This window comes from Bombina bombina, chromosome 5, assembly GCF_027579735.1.
Source record: "Bombina bombina isolate aBomBom1 chromosome 5, aBomBom1.pri, whole genome shotgun sequence".
NCBI lineage: Eukaryota > Metazoa > Chordata > Amphibia > Anura > Bombinatoridae > Bombina > Bombina bombina.
In genome coordinates this window covers 14,400,888-14,417,395 of record NC_069503.1, presented here as the reverse complement: position 1 = coordinate 14,417,395, position 16,508 = coordinate 14,400,888, and the positions used below count along the sequence as shown (strand labels likewise).

The following is a 16,508-nucleotide window of genomic DNA, read 5'->3' as shown; positions in this document are numbered from 1 at the left end:
GCTGCACTAATGTGTATGGGATACATCTGAATGACCTATTGCTGCACTAATGTGTATGGGAAACATCTGAATTACCTATTGCTGCACTAATGTGTATAGGAAACATCTGAATTACCTATTGCTGCACTAATGTGTATGGGATACATCTGAATGACCTATTGCTGCACTAATGTGTATGGGAAACATCTGAATTACCTACTGCTGCACTAATGTGTATAGGAAACATCTGAATTACCTATTGCTTCACTAATGTGTATGGGAAACATCTGAATTACCTATTGCTTCACTAATGTGTATAGGAAACATCTGAATTACCTATTGCTACACTAATGTGTATGGGAAACATCTGAATTACCTATTGCTTCACTAATGTGTATAGGAAACATCTGAATTACCTATTGCTACACTAATGTGTATGGGAAACATCTGAATGACCTATTGCTGCACTAATGTGTATAGAATACATCTGACTGACCTATTGCTGCACTAATGTGTATAGAATACATCTGAATGACCTATTGCTGCACTAATGTGTATGGGAAACATCTGAATTACCTATTGCTGCACTAATGTGTATGGGAAACATCTGAATTAGCTATTGCTGCACTGATGTGTATGGGAAACATCTGAATGACCTATTGCTGCACTAATGTGTGTGGAATACATCTGAATGACCTATTGCTGCACTAATGTGTATGGGAAACATCTGAATGACCTATTGCTGCACTAATGTTTATGGGAAACATCTGAATGACCTATTGCTGCACTAATGTGTATGGGAAACATCTGAATGACCTATTGTTTGCACTAATGTGTATGGGGAACATTTGAATTGCCTATTGCTGTACTAATGTGTATGGGATACATCTGAATTACCTATTGCTGCACTAATGTTTATGGGAAACATCTGAATGACCTATTGCTGCACTAATGTGTATGGGATACATCTGAATTACCTATTGCTGCACTAATGTGTATAGAATTGTTATGTGATTCTTTTTTCAGGATATGATGTTATCATATATATCACTTTTCAGCAAGGAAATGACTGACACATTACACAGGTTTTCACAATCTTATAATAACAATGATGGTTTATTCTGCAACATAATCATGGAAACAAAATACCACAAACCACTATTCATACTTATAACACTCTATGCAATTGCAATGCTTATATAAACAATTCTAGTTACAACTATCTATACAGTTTTCAGTTACATTTAGTTGCCTGCGCAACGACTGATAACAATCTTATGTTGTATTACCACTAAAACAAGTCTAGCTAGTTTTAAACAAACAAATTAATACATCACCGTGATCTCTGTTTGCATCATCCTATCCTGCCGCTTCTGGGGCGCAATGGGAGGGGACATCTGGGCAATCTTTGGACCAGGAGAAAAGCAGGCGATCAGCGGGAAAAACAACACCAAAGATGCGTCCATCCACGGGTCCCAAAAGATACACTCAAATACACACACCACAAATACTCAGACTCTCAGACTGACTCAGACATCAGACATCAGACATGACAATCAATCAGACACAATCAGACAGTGATCAGATTGCCCAGATGTACCCCTCTTTATACTGTTCACTTGTGTAACAGTTTTGGCGCAACTCCACAGATCCTGAGACCGCACCCTCTGAGGTTGGCCTTGGCCCAAGACATCTGGCCAGTCTGTCTTTAGCCTCAACCAAGCTTATCAGGGCATACCCAGGTACTATCTCTGACGTATTCCTAAACTGCAATGCCGTCATCTTTAGTTTCAAACAAACATGTTTTTCTGCCTAACATTAATTATGTGGTCTTATGCAGTTACTTTTGTCAAATACATCAATAATAGTTTTAACAATCTTTCCATAGATATAATTAATAGCTAAACATCAATAATGGCTTTATTACTTCGCCTATTGCAATTAATATTACTTAGCCTATTGCACTTAATAATAATTAACAATATTACCATGGCATTAGCCCCTATACCAAGGTGTTCCTTAATGTCAGTAAGTGACCCCTGCCAAGGTTACACCCTTGTTCTGTCTGGGTTTTGACTAAGGGATTAAATGCCCTACATCTCCTGAGTGTCTGCTTATAACTTAACTTAACACTTAATATAACTTAACAACTAATAAATAACAACACAACACAGTTCTGTGGGTGAAAGACCCGTGGGTCGCATTTATTGGTACCAGCCGTGGAACTGGCAGTTAACTTATCCACGGGTGGCGGCAATCGGGGCCTACATCTAACTATGAATAACCCCTTCTAGAAAATGGCCAAGTGACACCGCTGCAGACCCAAGGCGGAGATACTCACGCAGCTTTCATAATTAGGGGTTTTCCGGCCTAACAATAATCAGCCCGAGCACGCCCAAGCATACCAAGCCTGTGACGTCACCCTGACCGCAATGGCCATTACTCAAACCTCCTTCCAATCTGCAGCTGTGATCCTGACCACCCGCCAGAGTAGGGTGCAAGCATTATTAACTCCAAACCTGTAGGTCCAGCCTTGACTTGACGAACAGCATGTCAATAACTGGGGAGTTCAAAATTACCGTCCTTGGTCTTAGGGAAGTAGTTCGAGTAACCCTCTTCCTGCCTCGGACACCTAGTCTCAATTAGAGACCTAATGACAGACCGATTGCCGCCTGTTATTTCTTTGACTGAATCAATAGAGCATTACCAGTGCCAATCAGTAATGCCTATCACCGAATCAATAATGCATTACAAGTGCCAATCCGTAATGCATAACAAATCCATCCATGTGGATGACAAGACAAAACAACAGTGCATAACAAATTCAACAACAGTGCATAACAGGGCTGGGAGGGTGGGGAAAATTCTTCTGGGAGTCCACAGGAACAAAGAGGAAGTAGAATCCCTGTACATCCTTCTTATAAGGTTAGTAGACCCCTCCCAACAAAATGCAACATTGTAACTAATACACACACACAGCAGCACTCACTCCTACAGGCCTTAACCCTTAGCTACGCTCCGGGCTATTTTGCCCTGCACTTTCTTAAGGGATTAAATGCCCTACATCTCCTGAGTGTCTGCTTATAACTTAACTTAACACTTAATATAACTTAACAACTAATAAATAACAACACAACACAGTTCTGTGGGTGAAAGACCCGTGGGTCGCATTTATTGGTACCAGCCGTGGAACTGGCAGTTAACTTATCCACGGGTGGCGGCAATCGGGGCCTACATCTAACTATGAATAACCCCTTCTAGAAAATGGCCAAGGGACACCGCTGCAGACCCAAGGCGGAGATACTCACGCAGCTTTCATAATTAGGGGTTTTCCGGCCTAACAATAATCAGCCCGAGCACGCCCAAGCATACCAAGCCTGTGACGTCACCCTGACCGCAATGGCCATTACTCAAACCTCCTTCCAATCTGCAGCTGTGATCCTGACCACCCGCCACAAGAGACTGACCTGCATATAATGGTCCTGACTCTTGCCGCCACCCTATACTCTTAGGAGTAACTCCTGCCTGACGTTCTGCAAGAACAAATCTACTCCTGCCGGTTCTAAATGAACCCCATCCTGCCTATACAAACCCTTATGGGCTGCCGAGATGTTCCCGTGCTCTACCACAAAACCCTCGAGTTCGACTACCTGCTTCCTCAGGTCCCTATTGATCTTTTTCCTGACCTGGAACGCTGCCTTATGACACACCATGTGCCTCCATCTCAACCTAGGGATCACATTCGACCACCCGATTCTCACACCTGGAAACCAGAGTTTGAACTGCCTCAGGTCTGACTGCATTGCCCGGATTAGATCCAATGTGGGAATGGCCCCCACATCATTGCCGCCAGCATGAATTATCAAAATGTGAGGTTTCTCCCACCTTTTCGCTGCGGTTTGGAGCAATGCAGGCAAATCTGACCAAGACAAGCCTCTGCGCCCTAGCCAACGTAACACAGCCCTGGACGATTCAATTCCTAGCTGCTGTCCTCCTGGCATGGCTGCAGCTCTAATTGCGGCCCAGTGCACATATGAATGGCCGACGATCCACACCCGTACAGGACCTGGACGTGTTTCTGAAAACAAAGGAAACAAGAGTTAGCCCGCTTGCAGTAGACCAGGTCCACAACCTTGGCCCGTAACCTTCTGGTATCACCCCCGCAAGCCCCCCAACTCTTGCATGCATGACCCTTGATCCCCGATCTCAAACATACAGCGGCCTAACGTAAGATTTATACCGCTGCGACCTCCACCGCCCCAATGAGCGGATCCGATCCGAGGACCAACCCAGCTCTGCTGCTGTCGTCGCTGCCCCCACCCTAAAGGAGTGTGGGGCAATCCGAGACCCGTCTAGGCCAGCCTTTTGCGCTGCCTTCTCCAATACCTTGCCAAACTGGTATCTGGTCAGTGGGTCTCCATTAGCATGTATCAAAAACCTGGAGGAGCCTCCTGGCCGTACTCCCAGGTAAGATGACACTAGCCGCACCGGGCAACAAGCAACACCCTGCTGCCCCGGCAGCGAAAGCCAGGCTCCCCGGCCCTCCTGGTCCGTTTTGGACCTGGGAATGAACAATAGCACGGAGTCCTCCACCAGCCGAACATGGCTGTGCATGACCCCCCCTGTGGCCGCCGTTCTGGCTCGCGGTACCAACTCACCCACCCTTAATGCGCCGTGAAACGCTAAGCCAAAGGCCGCCCCAAAGAGGCGGGCCTCAAAAGGTGAGGAACATATCTCTGGCAACACGTCCAATAATTTTACTAGCCGTTCTGCCGTAATGGGCTCCCTTGTGTCTCGTCGTGGAACTTCCAGACGGCCCCAGCCCCTCAACAGCTGTTTAACGAGAAAGGATCGCGACTCGTCCTTAAAGGCATATAGCCTGCAGAAAAAGGCCACAGCCGATAGTCTTGCTACCACCGCCCCCTTCGTTGCTCGCTTACCTCTCAGCTCCGCCAGCCAGCGCAACAAAAACCCTTGTTCACCCTCGCAAGAGGGGAACTCACGGAGGTCGCAAAAACCTACCCATTCACTCCAGTACCTCACGTATGCAGACCATGTGCTGGGCGCCAACGAAGCCCGCAACACCGGGATCAATTGCTGTAGTCCTTCGCCATCTGCCACAAAAAGAGAGGGCAAGAAAGACCATTAGGAGCCGCGGCAGGCGCCGCAGCCCTAAATGCCCCCCACTGGAAGCGCGACAGTGCATCCGCAACTATATTCTGCACCCCTGGCACATGCCGTGCCCTAAAGTCAATGTTCAGTTGCAAACATCTCAACACCAGGTGTCGCAAATAATGTACGACCACAGGCGATGAAGCAGAAAGCCTGTTAACCGCGAACACCACGCTGAGATTATCCGTCCAGAAAATCACAGCCCTGTTACTAAACAGGTGACCCCACAATTCCACCGCAACCAGGATAGGAAACAATTCCAGAAGACAAAGGTTGCGTGTAAGCCCTCTGGTCGCCCATTCGGTCGGCCAGGGCTCCGCACTCCAAGCGCCTTCAAAGTAAGCCCCATACCCGGATGCTCCTGCAGCATCCGTGAACAGATGTAGCGCTTGGTTAGATATCGGCTCCCTTCGCCACATGCAGATGCCGTTAAAGTCCTGGAGAAACCTCTCCCAGACCTGCAAATCCGCCACGAGTTCCCTCGTGATGCGAATACGCGATGCCGGAGCCCTACCTCCGCCCAAACACCGCTCTAGTCGCTTGCTAAACACCTTCCCCCACGGGATCACTCTCCCCGCAAAATTAAGGAGGCCAAGGAGCGATTGCAGTTCCCGCAGCGAGCACGTCTGCATTGCCACCATGGCCCGCACCGCCGCCAACAGCTTGGCGACCTTTTCCTTAGGCAGCCTGCATTCACCTGCCACTGAATCGATCTCGATACCAAGGAACGTCAAGCACGTGCACGGCCCCTCCGTCTTATCCTCTGCCAAAGGAACCCCAAACCTGGCCATCATGAACCTCATGACTTTCATTAAGGAGGCACATTCTTGCGAGTTGGCCGCCCCTACCAGGAGAAAGTCATCCAAGTAGTGCGCCACTCTGTCACTCCCCGCCACCGAGACCACCGCCCAGTGCAGGAAAGTGCTGAATGCCTCAAAGTACGCGCAGGATATCGAACAGCCCATGGGCAGACAACGGTCAACATAGTAACCCCCTTCAAACCAACACCCCATCAGCCCAAAGGATGATGGGTGAATCGGAAGTAGCCTAAACGCGGATTCCACGTCTAGTTTCGCCATTAATGCTCCCGGGCCCCGTTCCTTAACCAGAGCCAGCGCGTCGTCAAACGACTGGTAACGGACCGAGCTCAATTCTTCTGGTATAGCGTCGTTTACCGACCGCCCTTTCGGATAGGAGAGGTGTTGTATAAGCCTGAACTTACCTGTCTCCTTCTTGGGGACCACCCCTAGTGGGGAGACAACTAAATCCGGTAGCGGCCGGTCCCTAAAGGGGCCTACGACCCTGCCCAAGGCCACTTCTTTGCCCAGTTTTTCCCTGACTGCCTCAGGGTATTGGGAAGCCGATTTCAGGTTTTTCCTGTCTCGTGCTCCCCCCACCCGGCCTACTACCGGGATCACGAAGCCCTCACGCAACCCGCTATCCAGGAGCTGAGCAGCCGCCCTATCAGGGTATCTACGCAGCCATTTACAAATGACTTGGACTCTAAGTGGTGAATCCGCCCTTAGCGCCAGCGCCTCCTTTGCTCCCAAACCGATCAGTTTGGGAGTCTCGCTTTTTGGAGCAATCAGCCCCGGGGTGCTGCCCGCTGCAAAACTTGCAGACGTGCTTGAACGTGCACGAAGTGCCCCGCTCACACGCCTTGTCCTGGTATCGCCAGCATACACCCCCTTGTCGCCGTCGAAAGCGCAAAGTCTGCCTAGCCCCGGGCGATGTCGCTATGGCGCCTCCTTGCGCCCTCCTTTCCGCATCAAGATGCGCCCAGAGGTGCAAATCCATCGTACCAAAATCAAGCAGTGGGTTGCCCACTTTCTTTTTCCGGTATAACATATCATACTCCCTCCAAGCACCATCGGCAAACTTTCTGTGTATTGCATCGATGGTGTCAACGTACTTAAAGAGTGCAGTCCCCTGATCGGGAAACCTCTCTAAGTAGCAAGTGGCGTATACCCGGAAGCACCGATGCCACTCCTCAAGGGTATCAGGCCGCCTAAATTTCTTAGGGCCCGTACCATCCTCCGCCATCTCCTTAAACTTAAAGGCCTCTGCAGACAGCTCAAACATATTAACATACTTACCGTCCTGGATACGTTTCACAGTTTTAGTTTTAAGGTGTGCATGCAAACTGTGTACCTGGCACGAATAAGTATCCCCGTGTACCGCTGCCTTTCTGTTCACCGCCTGTGGTGACCCCCCAGCAACCCCTAAGAGTTGAGATGACTGCGCCCCACTACTGGCAACGTCATCCCTGTGATTGCCCTTACTCATCTTCCTCAACATTCTATACATCCTCCTATGCCCTTTCGTGTGCAAACCCAGGGACCCATCTATCTCAGACCCTGACCCTGACCCACTAGAGCTGGAAGAATTACACCGCCCCCTAGGTAAACCAAGTTGCATCTCACCAGAGGAAGCGCCCGATGCGGCTTGGCCTTGTCCAGAAGCACTGCTGACTCCTCTATGCACGAGAGCTCCGGAACTCTGAGTCGCCATATCCCTGCTGGATGAGGAAGTCCTGGGTACCTGCAAAATAGAAGCCAAGAGGGGAGTACCTCGGGAAGGACCAGCCATCTCTTCCCTATCCCCCCTTTCCTCAAATTCTAAATAGCCCTCCCGGTCACTGTCACTCACACCGCATGCCACACTCACATCATCATCCGTACTGGTGGCCAACCCGCTAGTCGAATCCTCTTGAAATCTCACGGTCCTGCTCCGACCCTGAGACTTCGATCCCCTAGCCTGTCTCGCCTGTCCCCTCCCAGGGCTCTCTAAGCCTTCCCCAGTGCCAACGCTAATGCTAGCATGCCCCCTTTTGACAGCCCCCCTTGTGGCTATTTGCTCAGATCGTGCCGGTGAGGTCCTGCTGGGCGTCATGATACCCTGCAGGCCTTGCCCCTGGGGCTCCGCTATTGCGGCCTCGCCCCTTGCGTTGTGCACCAGGATGGCCCCCTTATTCGCGGTCTTAGCCGCGGGGGCCTTTCCTTTACTTTGGGCCGCAGCGCGTGCGGGGGCCGCCTTAGCTTTTCCCCCTCCTAACGTAGGCCGCGAGCGCGAGGCGGGTGCCCTGTCGGCATCCCCCCCTTTATTACTGTGTCCAACTGCGGCTCTAGTGCGCACACCCTGTTGTGCCGCCCCCGGAGCGCCCTCCGGAGGCCCCTGCTGCCCCGGTGCCACGCTCACAGTTGCCCCATGATTCAGCCCCTCTGCCCCTCTATCCGGCCTATCATGCGCCCCCCTTGCCTCCTGGGCCCCATCGTTCTTGCCCCCAAGAGCGGGTGTCCCCCCCCGAGGTGCTCCCTTCTTACCTTCGGAGCCCGGGGGGAACGATCCGCTCCGCTCGCTGTCCAGATTGAGACTGCCGCGAGCGGAAATGACGTCACCGGAAGTGACGCGGGAGCGCGCAACGCCGCCGGAAGTCGACGCGGCGGCCATCTTAGAAGCCACGAGGGACGACGGACCGGAGGCCTGTACCTCGCCGTAGGCCAAAGCCGGGGCCTGAAGTACCGCCGGACCCGACGACGTACCCGCGAGGACCGACGCCAAGGACTGGAGGAGAGCCACCGCCGCCGCCAACGATTCCCCGGAGAGGACCACTGCCGCAGGTAAGGCCGCACTGCTCCCACTACCCGCGCCAACGACGCTCACCCCCGAGGTACCCGCACTTCCTAAGGCCTCGCAGGGCCCTGCCACTACAGGCCCCTGCCTAAGGCCGACACCGGAGCCCCCGGCTACAAAGCCGGGACCCCCGGAGCCGAACCCGGAGCTCCCCTGGGACCCCCTAGGCCCTAACACCGACCCGCCGGGCGCTCCTACTCTCCCCTCAGGCCCAATCTCCCCTGAGGGCCTACAGTCTGTCTCACACGACGGATAGGCTATACCGGGGCCACCATCCCCCCCTAAATTCTCCCGTGCAGGAGAAGAGAACAACAGTGGGCTACCCCCCCCCCCTGAGGGAGAAACAGGCAGACACAGCCCAGACCCATGGCCCAGACCCACCGTGACAGTTCCGGATGGGGATGGTGCGACCCACTCCACGTCCTCTAACTCCATTTCTTCCCATTCTCCAGATTCGCCTTCCATTGGAAAATGCTGCAAACTGCTAAGCTGAAAATTCTTCTGGGAGTCCACAGGAACAAAGAGGAAGTAGAATCCCTGTACATCCTTCTTATAAGGTTAGTAGACCCCTCCCAACAAAATGCAACATTGTAACTAATACACACACACAGCAGCACTCACTCCTACAGGCCTTAACCCTTAGCTACGCTCCGGGCTATTTTGCCCTGCACTTTCTTTCTTATCATCAGCATCCATCGGTTGTTTACCACTTGTAGCATGACTTAGCAAAATTCAGTATCATCTACTTGAAGTTAATTAATGTCTTTTACTCTGTTAAAGGCACACTCTCTTAAAGGCAAAGTCACACCAGTTAGTGCAAGTGTCTTATGCTCACACTCTCTTAAAGGCAACACAAGTTTAAGCAAGTGTCATATGAGCAATTACTGCACCCACTTTCCTTACATTCCACCCCTTGGTCATGTGACACCTTGCTTGTTTCTAAACACATACCTTAATAATTAAAACACTCAAGTAATATTGTCTTTTGGTTTAAAACACATCCTACCTAATGTATTACAGAAACATCCAAACATTTTTACTATAATGAATATCCCACACAAGCAAGCCAGACTTATTAATAGCCATTTAACTATAGTTTTGCCTAAGCTTCCAAGCCATCCCCCCAGTCCAAAAGTCCAGTCAAAGTCTTTAAGCCATTTGCTAAATGAATCATCATGTACCTCACGTATGTGCTTTTGCACTTCTTCTAGTCTGTGTAGGTCATGTTTGATTTTACCTGTATTGTCTTCTATGTACACACAGCATTGCTGGTGGATTCTTTGGCAAACTCCTCCTTCTGCAGCTAGGAGATAGTCTAGAGCCATTCTATTCTGCAATGCCACCATCCTAATTTGTTCCTGTTCTAATGCTAAGAGCTCTATTGCATCTCTAGTTACATTAAAAGCTTCATCCACTAAATCAGCTAGCGTATTTAATCTAGTGAGGGCTGTAGCAGCCCCATAATGAGGGACAAATGTTGCAAGCAGGCGCATACCTTCACTAATTTTAACTCCATTGTGTATTTTGTCCAGGTCAAGGTATCTTCGTGTTCTATGCAATATAGGTGGTGGAAGCGTGGTGGTTATGTTAAAAGCAGGTCTTTAATAAGGTCTCTGGGCTCACCAAACTTAGTCTTCCATTTCTCATGGGCATATGTCAAATATGAGAAGTCATAGAATTTCAGTTTAATGTTGAATACCCCTGTCCTATTTTTAACTAGCCGTCCTATGTTATACATTAACATTATCATGTCAGGTAGCTGGGTTAGGTTATTAGTACTATATATCTCCCCATCTAGATTTTGAAACATAATAGCTCCTGTAGTCACATTATTAGCTAGATGCAACTTATCCAGCAAGTCATCCCTACCTGGTGTGTTAAGACCTGTAAAATTCCACACAGTCTTATTCCCAATCATATCGGCAAGCATACTCATGGTTAAAGGTACACCTAGATAAGGGTAACCCCTAGTCTGCCCGTGAGGCACAAACCCACATACCCAACATGGTCCCTGAAAATTTGTCACATTAAACACATCTTTGGCAGTTTTTACAAAGGTATTATCAAGTTCCCATGAGGAGGCATGCAGGGAGCCTAGATGGCGCCGTGCATGGTCCCTCTTTCCCTTGTGTCGGTTGTTTAATAATTTCCCATCCATTACAGGTCTCCTGATATACATTAAAAGAGGTTCAGATGACTCTTTTCCTGTATATTTACACACATATGTCAGACCCTCTGGTTCCCCATCAGTGTATGATATGTTTAACATTACAGCACTAACCTGTGTATCAATGGATGTTTTACAACCTAAAATGCGTTCCTGAATTCCCACTGTTAGTTTTGGGGAAGTGGAAGGCATACTGGGATTTTCACAAATTAACCCAACCCCTTCTTGCAATTCAAATATTAAGTTCTCAGCCGGTAAAACAATTGTCCAGCTCTCATCCTCCTTAGACTCCTTACAGTCTTCCCTGGTCACTGCAGCAGAACTAAAATCTTTAGTTACACAATGTACAGTGGAGGAAGGGATGTCACAGGTAATTGTCTCTTCTTCTGATAGTTCAAATACCACCCTTTCCCGCTTGGTACGGAACATCCAACTTCCATATTCATTTTTGGTCAAACAGGTTACGTCGTCATCAAAGGTAAATGGGATGGAGCAGGATGCCCATGTTGTGCAATACGGAACGGTCATGCTTCCCTCATAGAAGGTGTGATAGCTGGCACCGGACACCTCACGTTTCATCCTCTGGCTCATCAGTGCTTGGCTTACGCATGCGGCCAAAAGGAGTCCCAACAGAGCACCGGTTACAATAGCAGCCATGCCAACAAGAATCTAGGAAGGAAACATACTTCAAATTAATTCCGTAAATAGCACTTGCCCGCAGGCACATGCAGCCAATCATTGCTCCCTTGCTTTACCACAATTACCACATTGTCATCTCCCTTAGCTATCACCTCTGCAGGCACGGGGGGGGGCTTTTCTTGTTTCAACCAGACCTTAGCCCCTATGCCCACCCTTCCCCTAGTTTCTGCAGTTTCCTGTTCCGCTATCTCACTGTTGCAGGTAGGAGTAACTATAAGCTTTGCCACTACTTCTAATGCTGACATGTCTCCCTGTTCCTTTCCTCGATTGAGGAGGGTGAGCTTCACTTCCTCAGTCTTTCCAGGGTCTAGAGTTTTCTCCACTATGCTAATACCTCTGACTATGAGAGAGGGCATTGGAACTATGAAACCCACATGTTTGTCAGGTATTTGGACCCCTATCCCTGTTGATATGGTTTGGGAGCTCTCAGGGGATATTGTTACCTGGTCCTGGATGGTCAAGTATATCCCGCCACTAGGAGGGAGCAATTTATCTGGCGCTAAACCCCCAGGGCTAGTTTCCCAACACGTTACCACAGCATGTTGATCTCGACACTCGGTGTACTCCTGTCTGCTTATCATCCTAGACAGTGGGGTCTCACTATCTGTAATAGGACGGTTATTTAAAACATTAATTGCTTCCTCAAGATGGTCCCTCCACTTCTGCAAGGTACCATCCCCTAGCTTCTTTAACTGCTGCTTTAGCAAACCATTCATTCGCTCAATTAATCCTGCTGCTTGGGGATAATAGGGTATATGGTATATCCATTGTATGTACCTTTCTGCACTATATCCCTGTACCATGTGTCCTGTAAAATGAGTACCATTATCACTCTGTATCTGCAATGGAGTGCCATAGAATTTTGTGATTAACTCTAGGGTCTTAATGGTGTTTATCTGAGTTGCTTGCTTACATGGGTGGGCTATGAGGTAGCCTGAGTACGTGTCCACAGCCGTGCACACGTACTGGCAGCCCTTGCTGGAGGGAAGAGGTCCTATGAAATCTATCTGCCAGATCTGGCCCGGCAGCTTGCCTCTTTTGATATGTCCTTGCACCATGCCAGGAATCTGTCGCTTCCTGACATGCTGACATACAGGACAATTTGCTATCTCTGTTTTTATTACTTCCATAGATAGCTTGATACCCCTTTGCAATGCCCACCTATGAGTCGCTCTCTCTCCAAGGTGTCCACTTTTTTGGTGGGCCCACTGGGCCACACCCTTATTGTCAGCCTCCTCATCCACATCCTCACTTTCCACAGTGGAGACTTTGGCTGCCTCATCTGCAATAGAATTGAACAGCCGTTCTAGTGAATCCTGATTTGTGTGGGCATCTACATGGTAAATAGTCACTGTCTTTTCCTTAACCAATCTGCTGAGTTCCTGCCATATCTGCTTCCCCCACACCTCCTTTGAGTATATCTGGTAGTCTTTTCGTTCCCAGGTGGGGAGCCAGGTGGCTAGCCCATTTGCCACTGACCATGAGTCGGTGTATACGTGGCATTCGCCCTGTTCACAGGCTATGGCCTGATGGACAGCAACTAACTCAGCGTATTGGCTACTTTCATTTTTCCCTGTAGACACCAGCATCTGTTTGGTCACAGGATTGTAGGCTACTGCTTTCCAACTCCTCTGTGAACCCACATATTTTGCTGATCCGTCAGTGAACCAAGCATGGGCTTGCTGTTCTTCTGACAGTTGATCATATGGCACACCCCATTTTACTAGAGACTCCTCTGTTGGTGTCTCCTGAATGGGGGCTGTCCCCTGGAGGGGTTGCTCAGCAACCTTTTCATGCAGTGCGGCAACCCCTTTGGGACCTGTCTTTGCCCTGTTCTGTATGTACCATTTCCATTTTATGATGCTTGATTCCTGAGCATGTCCAATCTTATGGGTCTTAGGACTGCCCATTACCCAGTTCATTATGGGAATCTCAGGCCTCAAGAATACATCATGCCCTAACGTTAGCTCCTCTGTTTCTACTAAAGCCCAGTAGCAAGCACATAACTGGCGCTCAAAGGGCGTGTATCGGTCACCTGCCTCAGGCAATTTCCTAGTCCAGAAACCAAGGGGGACTTTCCCTCTCCCTTGTTTCTGCCAAAGGCTCCAATTAGCATGTTCCTTGTGGACAGACACATTTAAATCTATTGGCCCTTCCTTTACTGGCCACAGATCCATCGCCATTTGGATGGCCTGTTTTGCAGTTTCAAAAGCCAACTCCTCCTTAGACCCCCACTCAAAGCTATACTTTTTCCTGGTAACCTTGTAGATGGGGGCTAGTATTTGGCTCAGGTGGGGTATATGCTGCCGCCAAAAGCCAAATAACCCAATGAAGCGCTGGGCTTCCTTTTTGGTTTTAGGGGATGTGAATTCCACTATTTTCTGCTTGGCTTTAGGGGTTATTTCCCTATGGCCATTTGTCCACTGTATACCCAGGAATCGTACTGAGGTTCCTGGCCCTTGTATTTTGTCAGGGTTGATTTCCCACCCCTTCTTCTTTAAGTGGGTTATCACCTGTTCTAACACTTGTTGCACTACTTGCTCATCAGGTCCCTGTATCATTATATCATCTATATAATGTGTGACCTGCACGTTGGGGGGCAGAGTAACTTCCTCCATGTGTTCTGCCACAATCCTGTGGCAGATCGTGGGGCTATGGACATAGCCCATTGGGAGGCGCGTGAACGTGAATTGCCGTCCCTGCCAGGTGTATGCGAATTGCTCTTGGCACTGCTCCTCTATAGGTATTGTATAGAAGGCATTTGTCAGGTCAATGACTGCATACATATTTCCAGGGTGACGCTGTATATTTTCTATCAGCGTAACCATATCTGGTACTGCTGCAGTTAATGGGGGAGTATTACTATTTAACTCCCTATAATCCACAGTCATACGCCAGGTCCCATCACTTTTCTTGACCGGCCAAACGGGATTATTCCAAGATGTGGTGATAGGTCTCACCACCCCTGCAGCTATTAGATCTTTGATAGTGTCACCTATCTCTTTATGCCCTCCCGGTATTCGGTATTGTCGAATGTATACCCTCTTCAAGGCCACTGGGACCTATATGGGGGGCATCAACAATTTTCCTACAGTAACGGTTTTGATGGACACATAAGGCCTTACCCCAAAGCTGTACATTCCATCCTCTAACCGCAATGTTTCTCCCTTTAGCACATCAATGCCAATTATGTACTCTGGGATGGGTACGATTAAAACAGAACATCGCCGTTTAGGAAGATGCCCTATCTTTAAATCTACCCATGCTTTTGTTGCCTCTATAGTTTTCCCTCCCAGCCCGGTAATTATTGTCTTTTCCCCCTTGAATGCCCGCGGATTTCCCTGTATCAGTGTGGCCTCCGCTCCCGTATCAATCAAAGCCCGCTCACATTGTACATTATTTTTGCTCCAGTGGATCTCTAGTTCCACATGGGGGCGATGATCAAAATAGGCGGCCCTGATACTGGGAGTTTGACCTGATTCCTATGGGTTCTGGAAGAATTATTCCAGATCACCCACAGATAACACATCCAACTCAGGTCCTGGGGCCTCTGGGGTGTTATCCGGGGCCATGGGGACCTGATTCTCTCTCATCCCTCCCTGGTAACCATATCCCAGAGGCAAAGGCAATCTAGGATATAACCGGGTCTTATTTGCTGCTTCTTTACTATCCTTTTTTATACTTTCCAACTGATCACATATCAGCTGCAGTATCTCCCTGGTCTCTTTGCTTTCCCCTGTGGTAGCCCTTTGTATATCATCTAGCGTGGGGGCAGAAGGGGCGACTGCGGTACCTGTTATGAGGTCACCGGACTTTCCCTTTTGCACATTTATCCTTTTGCCCACATGCTGCTGATATAACTTCCACATTTCCTTAGTTTCTATCCCATCTATTTGTTCCTTCTTTACCCCTGCTTTGAGGAGTTCTGTGAACATCTCTTTCCTTGACAGTCGGGGAGGAGCATTGGCTCTAGGAGGGGGCGGCCCGCTGCCTTTATCAGGCTTTACTGGGGCATCCCATTCCCCTAGCTCCCCTATTTGTCTTATTGCATCCATTACCTCATAAATGGGATTCCCTGTCTGATTTATCAGTAACGTCATGATTACCGACTTGTATGCTCGGGGAGCCCCACGTATCAAATAGTTTCTCATGGCATTGGTTAGTAGCTCGCGATATGGGGCATACAGGTGTCCATTATATATCGCATGCTTCATAGCCAATTCCTTTAATAATTGGATGGCCTCCTTAATGGAATGCCATGTCCTATCCTCAGTGGGCCAATCCCCTTCTGTGGGATATTTGTCCCTGGCACCGTATGCACACTGAACCAACAATGATGCCTGCGTCAACATACCATCAGCGGCCAGGCCAGGTCCAATTCGCAGGACCTGTTGTATGGCATGATCGCTAGTGATCTGTATGAATTTCATGGCATCCTGACTATCTAATGTCACGTTATGACCTCCTTGATCGTACATCCGCACGAGCCAAGTTAGGAGGTCCTCTCCCGGTTTCTGTTGATACTGCCGTATTATGTCTAATACCTCTTGCTGCGTGTAATCCTCTACTGTGTCTACTCTTTCTGCACCCTCAGGCCCATGATAGACCTTACGCCGTGTAACAGGGTGAGCTGTCACCCTGTGAGGGTCCCTATCATCCCACTCCTCTCCCGGATCACTACTATCCCAAATATTACCGTCCCACCTCTCAGGGTCCCAATTAGCACCGCTTTGTAATACTGATTGTAACTTACCTTTGCTCAACCTACCACCCTTCCGCTTTACTTTGGCCCTGGCTACCTTAACCACAGCCTGTTGAGCTACATCTTCATAACACTGGCTCTTTTTCAATAACAATT

At 49.0% G+C, this 16,508-nt stretch overlaps 1 protein-coding gene across 1 annotated transcript in view; it reads right to left on the bottom strand.

Moving 5' to 3' along the window:
* LOC128659673 (uncharacterized) overlaps positions 1 to 16,128 on the bottom strand; it is a 78,947-nt gene extending 62,819 nt beyond the window's left edge. Inside the window, exons 1-3 of the mRNA XM_053713243.1 lie at positions 15,169 to 16,128; positions 11,707 to 14,712; positions 11,558 to 11,620 (exon numbers count right to left, since the gene is read on the bottom strand). Of these exons, the coding sequence (XP_053569218.1) occupies positions 11,558 to 11,620; positions 11,707 to 14,712; positions 15,169 to 16,128 (4,029 nt within the window). The remainder of the gene's footprint in view (positions 1 to 11,557; positions 11,621 to 11,706; positions 14,713 to 15,168) is intronic.
* Between the last annotated feature and the right edge of the window lie 380 nt (positions 16,129 to 16,508).